At 44.1% G+C, this 9,991-nt stretch overlaps 1 protein-coding gene across 2 annotated transcripts in view; it reads left to right on the top strand.

Moving 5' to 3' along the window:
• Nucleotides 1–575: 575 nt before the first annotated feature.
• CSMD3 (CUB and Sushi multiple domains 3) overlaps nucleotides 576–9,991 on the top strand; it is a 1,328,144-nt gene continuing 1,318,728 nt past the window's right edge. For both annotated transcript variants that reach the window (XM_045286022.1, XM_030887469.2), the window contains exon 1: nucleotides 576–764. In XM_045286022.1, coding sequence (XP_045141957.1) covers nucleotides 587–764 — 178 coding nt within the window. In that variant the 5' untranslated portion in view covers nucleotides 576–586. The remainder of the gene's footprint in view (nucleotides 765–9,991) is intronic.

Genomic DNA, 9,991 nt, shown 5'->3' on the forward strand with positions numbered 1-9,991 from the left:
ATGCGAGCAGTCTGACTGAAATACAGTGCAACTACAGTAGTAACACTTGTCCCATTATAACGACGTGCGCATCCCATCTTAGGACCCGATTCATTATCATTGCGATTTCCCCCCAGCAATCCAGATCCTCTGATTTAAATATCCCTTTAGCACGCTTCTGTATTTGCAGGCTGCAGTGGAGAGAGCTCACTAACATCATATTTCTGGGGCTGCTTTTACAGGCAGAATTGATCTATTCGGGGGTAAAAAAAAAGAACCCAAACCAAGCACCCTTAATTTCAAATATCATGGGGAGTTTACTGAAGAAGGGAGCTGGGCTTTCACAGGCTTGCTAGTGGTTTCTGGTGGTTGCTCTAACAAGCTAGAATTGGGGTAGATTTTGGCGGAGGGGGAAAAAACGCACAAGAAAAGACAGAATCCCGAGTAGCAGAGACTGTGCCCCCGTTGGAGAGATGGTTGAGTCCTCCTCAAGGTTGCTGTGGTATCCCAGAAACACCATTCACTCCGAGCTGTGACCGCGCACCGACAACAGCAACAACTCCACTGCGCCGGGCTGAGGAGCAGGGATTGGGAGCTCGCGAATAATATGAAAGGGAGCTGCAAAGGGGAAAGCCAAGCAGAGGAATCCGAACCCCGGGAGCCTGGCACTAGAAGATGCGCTAGATGTGGCCGCCTGGACTTCATCCTGATGAAGAAAATGGGGATCAAAAGTGGATTTACGTTTTGGAACCTCGTCTTTTTACTGACGGTGTCTTGTGTGAAAGGTAGGTCTGCTTTCTGGGGTCCCCGCGGCTTTAGATGGAGGTGAGCCGACTTGCCGCCTGAGAGAGGGTGGTAGCTTACTTTGCAATTTGCACAGATAAAATAATCATGATAATACCGAAGAAGGAGTTGATTCACAGCCTTTATTTTTTCCCCCTCTCGCTCCCTCAGATAGGAAATGCATTTTGCTTGCCAGATTTGGTGTTCAATGCGGTGATTGAGCTTGTGCTCAATAAATATTCTTGCAGTATGCTCAACCGAATACGTGAGTTGATTAGTATACTCTCTGACTAGTGGATATCCAGGGAGAATTCCTTTGCAAGACTTTTCTTGGCTGTGAGGAATACCTTGATTTCTAGACAAACCATCCGGCTTTGATGGTTTGGTTGGAATATTTATATTCCAAAGACATTCGGGTAAATGCTTTATCTTAACCCTTTCGTGGGGGAAAGTTGCCAAGGTGCTAGCAATGTGCTGATTTGAAATGCATTCAGGCACGGGGAACTCGCCAGCTTCCCCCACGCCAATATGAAGGTCTGCATGCATCTGTGAATTATTTCTACGTGGGCTTCTATGTATTGATAAACGGTAGGGGTAGGGGAGCTTCCCTAGTCCGGTGATAGAGGTTTGGCCAGAGCGGAGGCTGTAAAAAGGTCTGAGACACCACAAAGTGCAAGGATCCACCTTTGGGGATGAATGGAGGGAGGAGGAAAGTCATTAGCTGAGGACCCACAAAAGAGACTCTCCAGCAAGTCTGCGCGTTCAGACAGGTAGAGCGAGCATCACATGCACAGACGAGGGGAGGGGTGGGTGCAATCTCAGCCTAAGCAGGGAGGCAAGGGACAGTCAGGACCATTGAAGGAGAGCTGTTCTCAGCCAGAAAAGAGGCCCCACCGCTCTCTCCCCAACAACTTCTCTGGCACCCTGCTGCCCAGTAATTGCTGCAAAGAATACTCAGAAGGTGCTTAAGGCTCACGCCATTCTGTTTTGAACCCCGGACTCCCCATAGTCCCTCGTGGCCGCTAGGACAGACACGATGGATGTTGCTTTTAGTGAACCGAATCCCGGGTGTGTGTGTGTGTGGCTGGGGGTGGGGTGGGGGTGGGGGTGGGGGGTTGGCCGGGCGCACTAAGGCTGTCAACACAAACTGGACGCTTCTTGCTTTGTGAAGGAGTGCCTCTGCTGAACCGCAATCTATGAAACACTTTATTGTCCAGCTTGCAGCTGGCTGTCCCCCACAGAAGGCAGTCCATTTGCATTTGGTGGAAATGATAATCCATGTTTCGTGGGGGTGGGGTGGAGGAGTTACCTCTCTCTCTCCCTCTACTATGACCGATGATAGGTGGCATGTCTAGAATTTTAATTTAGATGCCCAAATGCCAGGAAGTCGCCCCTGGTCTCTGTGGCAGCAAGTGCCAATGGCCTTGCATTTCCAACCTGCTCCTTAAAGCGTGTGTGTGTGTGTGTGTGTGTGTGTGTGTGTGTGTGTCCCAGTCCTGGAGGCAAAATGCGTGCCCTAGCCGCCTGAAGACACCTCTCTGGTATCTGGCTTGCCCTGGTTTCTGGTCGCAGCTCCGTTCGCCTGCTGCTGGGCGTCCGGGGCTGATAGACGCCGGGCTGCCTGCGAGAAGCGCGCTCCGCGCGGCGGACGCACCAGGAGCCAGCAGTTGCCGGTGGCAGGAAGCGTTGCGGTGCTTCTTGCAAGAGGATGACCGGGGGTTAAGTGCTCGCTTTCCTGCGATACCTGTTGAGCCAAACACCTTCGGAGGCAGGTGTGGGGGGCACCAGGCTCCCAGGCTTGGCGAGAACGCCAGTCTGGCCAACGCCGAGCCACGCCGCCCGCAATTACAGCCCGGCGGCCCGCACCTACCGTATTTCTTGAATAAAACGCTCAGTAGAAAAAGAAAGGCGCATCGATGGGCTTTAAAGGACCCTGGAAACCCGACCCCTCTGCCCCCCGTCTCCGCTCCCCTACCCCAAGTTCCCGGCATCTGGTACTCAGTTTCCACTGATACAGTCGGGTGTGGTAGACAGCAGACGAGAGGACTCAGTCCCATTTTGCTTTTGGTCTCCTCGAAGCAATTTTCTTCAGACTGTTAAAAATAGAAATACAAACAGCAATGAGGTTCTCCACGGTGACATAGACGCCCCTCGGAAGGCGTCTTCGACATTTTACAACTTGGGATGAAGCCTATCCCAGCCTGAGACCCAAACTTGTCAGGGCTGTGTGCCCTGGCTCTGTTCCCCTCTGCTGGGTCCTGCCATGTATAACACTGCCTTCTTCTCACCTTTGACTTTCACCACAGGCTCAAGATTTCCCTGGCATGGAGGTCTCTGCAATGGTTTAAACATTGCTTCCTCAATGTGTTTGCCTGCTTTTGTCCTCCACGCGGTTTCTTCTGGCTCTGGGTCCACGGGAAAGCTCAGCGTGGGGAATAGTTCCGAGAGGTCTGCCAGGTCCAAATCTAGACCTGGTCGGAGGAGTGCTGGGGAAGTCCAGGGCTCGCAGTTTCCCAGTGACAAAGAGGCTTCGTGGGGGAAACGCCTTGGTGTGGCACATAAAAGTAGTCTCCGGTAGGCCTGATCTGCTCGTGTTGGGCTCGAAAGGGAGCCCACCCTGCTGGCCATTTTATCGCCACTGTCACCATCTGAAATAAAAAGCCCTGGGGAGCTCTGAATGGGAAGAGGGGTGGAGGCTGCTTGGGTAGGTGGCTTCCTCTGGATGAATGCCTGTTCTAAGCTGACACAGGAGCTTGCACACCACGGGCAGACAGAGGTGCCTGAAATGCAGCCACTAACTGCAGGGTGTGTGTTTAGGTCTCACCCAGCTAGAAACTGTGAATCTGCAAGTCGTGCTGAAGCGGCCCGCCCACGTTAACAGACACGCTGCTTGTTCGGGGTGATTTCCCAAGATCCTTCTTAGGGGATCCCAGGAGAACCACGCACCCTGCTGCGAAGGGACCCAAGACAAGGATCTCCAGCAGCAGCAGGTGGGAGCCCCGAGCTGCTGCGTCCCACATCCTGTGCTAGGGTATGACTTCAGGGGTTCCTACCAGACTCCAAGCAGCCTAGTCCATGGCTCCCTTTCATTTGTGCTGCAGTTCCAGAGAGGTAGAGCTTTTCTGACAGAGGGGGGCTAGCACCCTCTCCCCCAGCTAATCCCTTCTGCAAAGGAAGACATTTCCAGCGCCAATGCATGGGAAAAGGGGACCACTGTGCTCCTTGAAACCTTTTACCAAAGCCAAGGTGGCCACCCTCCGAGAGGAAGTTGGGGGTGGGGTCTCTGCCCAGAGGGAATCCTGGACTGACCCCTTCCAGCTCCTCCAGAAGGGCCTTCAGTGGTTGGGCGGGGACGAGATGTATTTGCACAACAATCACCAACAAGCCAGCCTACCCCCTTCCTCATCACTACAATCCATTTCTGGAGGTTAGCTCTGCCTGCACGGAGAAACCCTTTAGCAGACGACTTTTGGGTTTGGGTCAGGGGGCTTGCCCAACTGCAGTTTTGGGCAAATGTCTTTAGACTCCCTGCATTTCCTCTGGGAAGACTTCTTGCTAGTTCCTATAAGGCCAAACTCCTTCAACTCTTCGTGCATGACGGAGGTTGAAACTGGGGGCTGGATAGTGCACGTATGCGTGGATGTATGTATTGGTGGTAGGAAGGGGTCTTGTGAATTCACACACCGCAGGCTTCTTGAGGCCTGGAGGATCTTTGCGTTTGCGTCTGGAGGCGGAAACCCAAGGCAGGTAGCAGTTAACATTCCCTGGACTCCAGATGGTTGGTGGCGCTATAGCTACTGCTGCTGCTTGTCTCCTGTGGAGGCAGAGAGAAATCCCTCTGCCCTGAGGCTGACAGCAGCGCTCCCTCACCCAAACATTTGGCTCAGAGGCACTGGGGGAGTTAGGAAAACATATTGGGGGAACGTAACGGAGCTTGAGGCTTCCATAGGATGTCGATCCTCTGCAATCTTGCCAGATGTCTTGGGAAAGGTGAGCCAGGAGGCAGTTCACACTCAGCAAGGACTTAGTAGGGCTCAAAGGAAGAGAAGAGAAGAAAGGACAGAGCAATGGGTCAGCCCAGTGGAGGTCCTCTCCTGTGCCACTCTGAGATGGCAGCTGTAGGCTGCAGGCAGGATAAGCAAGGGAGCTGCAGTGCTTTACAGAATAATAATGAAGAAGGGAGGCCGAAGAAAGAAAGATATCCCCAGACTTCACTCTGGCTCCCTTCTCAGGGAGCAAGGAGACTTTGGGAAGGTTCTGCACCACCGAATTGCTAAAACAATCCAATTTACCTGACAAGGTGTGAACAGTTCCCAGAATTCAGAGCTGCTTGTGCCCCCTAGACATTTACCTTGATGAACACCTTCAACCAGGTTGAAAAGCACCCTTTGGCAGTGCCCTGTTTCACTGGATCTTCCTGTGTTTTGGAATCTGCATCAAGTGGGAGTGGGCAAAGCACATGAAGGGAGGTCATTGGATGCCCCCACCCTGCTTTGAGGTCCTCGTGGAGAAAAAGGGGAGAATAGCTGAAGGCATTCATTAAATATACTAGGGGTATAGTCTTCCTTGTGGTCCTTGCTACTGTTCTCTCTGTAAGGCTAGCTGAGTAGGTTTGGGGTGCACATGACTTTTTAGAAACACAACTTTTAATGTCTGCACAAACAGTGGAATAATAAAATGAATCGGTAGCGAAGGCAACCTATGCATGTTCTAAATATAGTTAAAAGATTAAAAAAAGTATCATATATGACATCCTATAAGACAGCTATGAAGGATAGAGTAGTTAATGACATTGTATTCACATAAAAACAGACTCTGATATTAAATATCCGTATATCTAAAATCTCTTAGATCTGTCCTTAGAGGTAACTTTATTTTGCTGACTCATAAAGGTCTCCAGAAATAGGTCCAGAAACAGTAAATACCCTGAATCTATTGTGTAGTTTTGGTAAAACAAAACAAAACAAACTTTAACACACCAAGCGATCTACCTGGTGAGACAGCTGTTGGTTTACTCAATAGATTTATTTGAGGAAATATGTACTTTAAATTCCTGTATTTGAAAGATTAGAAGCAAAATGAATCCACTTGAATGGTGGTGGTGGAGGGGGGGGGAATTATGAGATATAAATACAAATTAGGACAATAATTATAGAATACATTAAAAATCTGCATATACATTAAAATACGGCTTCAGCGATTTTATTTCCCATCCTTCTATTTCCTTTATTCACAGTCCAAAAGTTTGTAGTGGATTTTTGGTGAGGTCTGGTAAGGATTGTGGAATCAGACATCTGTGTGGGAAGTGTTGCAAATGTTGAGAAAAATCCATCTTTTCCAACTCAAAGTGAACAGGTAGGCGATTCATTGTAATTGCCAAGCAGACTCACAAGATTTTCTCAGAATTAGCTTTCTAGCAAGACCCTCATTTTCTCATAAATATCCATTTTATGAATGTGAATCAGAAAACTCAGTTTTTGAACTGAGTTGAACCCTTCTAAGATCATGGTCTTAAAGCCAATGGCCACTTTTCATCTTTCTTTCCTCAGGGCTCCAATGATTCACTCATCCAATGGATTTCTCATTGGCAAGCATTTTGCTAAACTATTTCTTAATACTTTTTCAGAAATCGTAAATCTGAATATTTTCTACAAATGATGGCTTGCTTCTTTGACCCCAATTTGAAATCTCCTCTTTAAAGTCTAAAGTCACAACATTAGCATATGCATCAGATACTTTGTTATTGGATAGAAAGAATATTAATGGTAAACTTGCAGCACTGGGCATCCCAATATTATAATATTGCCCCTTAAATATTTGTATTACAGCAGTGATGTTTAGAGCACCTGAATCCTTTTACAATATGGTAGGGAGTCATCTATGATTTATGAAGTTTTCCAGGTAGTTTGTACACTCTGAAGTTTGAAAAACACTCTATTTCCAAATGCCAACTCATTGCCAACAGGGTCATTCGGATTCATAGAACTCTATAGGACACAGTAGAACTGCCATTTTGGATTTCAGAGGCTATAAATCTTTCTCAGGGTAGAAAGCCTCATCTTTCTCCTGCAGAATGGCTGATGGATTTGAACTGTTGACCTTGTGGTTGACTGCAAAACATATAACCCACACTGCCACCAGGGCTCCTTCATTGTACTACAGCAAAGTGGAAAAACAAGGACTCTGGAGCCACCAAGACCTAATGTCAAACAAAGGCTTTGCCAATAATGACCTTTAGTCTAACAGCTCAGTTTACCCATGCTTTAGTTTTATCATCTATGGAAGGAGATTCAGTGTTACAGATTGAATTGTATCACTAAAACGGTCTACTGAGGTCCTACATCCAGTATTCATAAAAGTGATCTTGTTTGGAAATAGAGTCTGGGAAGATATTATCAGTTTAAATGAGATTACACAGAAATAGAACGAGTACTTCTTCTATTCCAGTAGTGACTTAGAAAAAAACAGACAAGGAGAGGTAGACAGAAGGATTATGGTCATGTGACTCCAGAAGCCAATGTTGGCCAAGGAATTCCTAGCATTGCTAAGAGAAGCACAAGGTAATCACCTCAAAACCTCCCTTAAGGAATCAACATAGCTGATAAATTAATTTGGATTTCTAACATCCAAAACTGCAAGAAAATACATTTCTGTTTTTAAAAGTACCTCATTTATGGTCTTTTATAATGGAAACTAAGATACTTGGCCTATAGGGAACTTTCAAATATGTGTAACCCAATACCTGGTACTGATAGTTATGATTAGTATGATTAGATATATTCTACTTGCAAAGACAATATGAACCCCACTTCCACATTGCATCCTTGCCACCATTTATACTCACTTTGCCATATCTGGAAGTACAAAATGCATAGGCTCCAAGGACTATGATTTCACTTTGGTTAAATTCTCATACTTCTCTATATCTAAGGGGCCCTACTGGCACTGTCAGATAGATGTCAGCGGTTCAAATCCAACAGCTACTCTGGGAGAAAGATGAATCTATCTGCTCCGGCCTCAAATAGCCCTGTATGGCATCACTGTCAATCAGAATTGACGCGATGCAGTGAGGTCTAGGGCTATTATATGTCTGAGAAACATTTGGTGACTTCTGCTTATCATTTGCACATATTTCTTTTGGGTGCTAGCTGGATGGAGCATGCGCAGACCCACACCTAAAAACGATTTCTCTGCTCTTGGGTTGATTCTTGCATTGTCTTTCAATATTGATCTATTTTTTATATTGCTTTATTCATGTTCTGCCACTGATTAGTTCACCTTCTCACAAATCATAGCATTCACAGTACTGGAAAGGTCCTTAAACATAGATGAGTTTACAGCCTGTATTTTATATAATGACTGTACATGAGCAGACAGAACGCTTGCAGATTTCTGCCAGATTTTTTCTAGTTAAAAAGGTACTTTAGCCCCCAAACTGAGACTAGATTTCTGGGTTTACAAATTTATATTTAACTCCTTTTCTATTGCCTCTTACACACTTTACTACAGAGTAAGCTTGGTTGACACCAATGAATTAGTAAGCACACAAAAAATAATTTAAGTATCCCATACCAATAAACACTATATAGGAGTATTAATAATGATATGTTTAGGATTAAAAGGAAAAAGAAAGGAGGGGTTAGAACTGCTGGCTTGCATATTTCAAAGAATATTAAAAGAGGCAATTATGGAATGAATATATTTTTAAATATTAAAATAGCATATATTCAATTAGGCCATCTATTTCTTGAAGTTATTCTAAGTGTATATAACCAAAACGAATATATTAGAATATACTTCATGCCTCAGAAACAAATTTGATGTGTAGTCCTTGAAAACAAATTTTTATTTCTACTTATAATCGGTAGATAATTTATTATTTAAAGGCCATTTAAAATGGAAAATCTGTTCTTAAAACACATTCTTGTGTTTATTGAATCATATGTAAATAAGATTTGTGCATCCTCTCTTGTCTGTGTTTCCATCTGCATAACTCTTCCATATATTTTTGTCTGTACAAATCCATAATGGTATAATTCAAATTTATAATACATTTTATAAATATTAATAATTTAAGAAAATTGATAATGGTTAAGAGTTATCTTTAATTTTAATAAGATATAACATATTTTATAGTTCTGTTAAGTTTAGAGAGCAACATTTTCAAATATAAGGAATGCTAATAACTTTGAGGAGTCAAATAATCAGAAGTGGACTGACATATGTAAAAAATATGTGATTCCACTAGAAATTGAGTCTGTAACATTTAATATTATAAAGTTCTATTTTTTAGTCCATAGTAGAAATGTTTAAAGATAAATTTAAGATTATATACTTTAAAATTATGACGAGAATTTTTAGAACTCAAACATTTAAATCAAATAGGGTCACATGTCTATTTAAATGGACAATTATACATGGAAATGACTTTCATAGAGCTGAATTTATTAAATCATAAGTGACTTTGTAAAGCAAGGACTTCACTCTATTTTTAATTTTACAATCTGCTTGACTCCCGAATGCATAGAGGTGCTTGAAGGACAGACAGTGTATGAAACACCATTATGCTTAGGGAGATGGGATTTCTTCCTTATACCATTTTTATGTGCCAAGATTTGAGGTAAATCCATTATATATAGTGTCAAATTTACACCCCAAACATACTTTTTCCACCACCTTTCCCCTAACAATCTTGTGAAATAATAATTATGTCCTTAAAAAAACTCCATTGTCATCAATTCTGACTCACAGGCCCCTATAGGACAGAGACATGTTATTAGGATTTCTGAGAGTGTAAATCTGTACTGGAGCAGAGAGACCCACCTTTCTCCTGTGGAGCGGCTGGTGGGTTTGAAGCACCCACCTTGTGGTTAGTTGCCCCATACTCACCCACCACCACCACCAGCACTCCTTTATTATGTCCTAGGTATTGATTATCGTCATTCATAACAGTCCACATTAATGGAGGCCACAGAGATGTATTCACTTGCAAGAATCATATTGTTCTCTAGCTGTTTGATAAACTCTAATCTCCCACACACTTCACTTTGGGAATTGTCAGCATTTTTCACTCTACTTGCCTATTTTAGTCTCTGAAAGACTCTTCATAATAGAGATATTTTTCATTTCTTTAAGCAATAGTAAGCCTATTATTGTATGTTAAATACTCTAGTGAAACTATTAGGCACTTAAAGCAAAGAAAAGAGTTAAAATTGATGATCCATTCTTT

The sequence above is a fragment of the Echinops telfairi genome, unplaced genomic scaffold, assembly GCF_000313985.2.
Source record: "Echinops telfairi isolate 266 unplaced genomic scaffold, ASM31398v2 ScPeMD7_1;HRSCAF=3_0, whole genome shotgun sequence".
Taxonomy (NCBI): domain Eukaryota; kingdom Metazoa; phylum Chordata; class Mammalia; order Afrosoricida; family Tenrecidae; genus Echinops; species Echinops telfairi.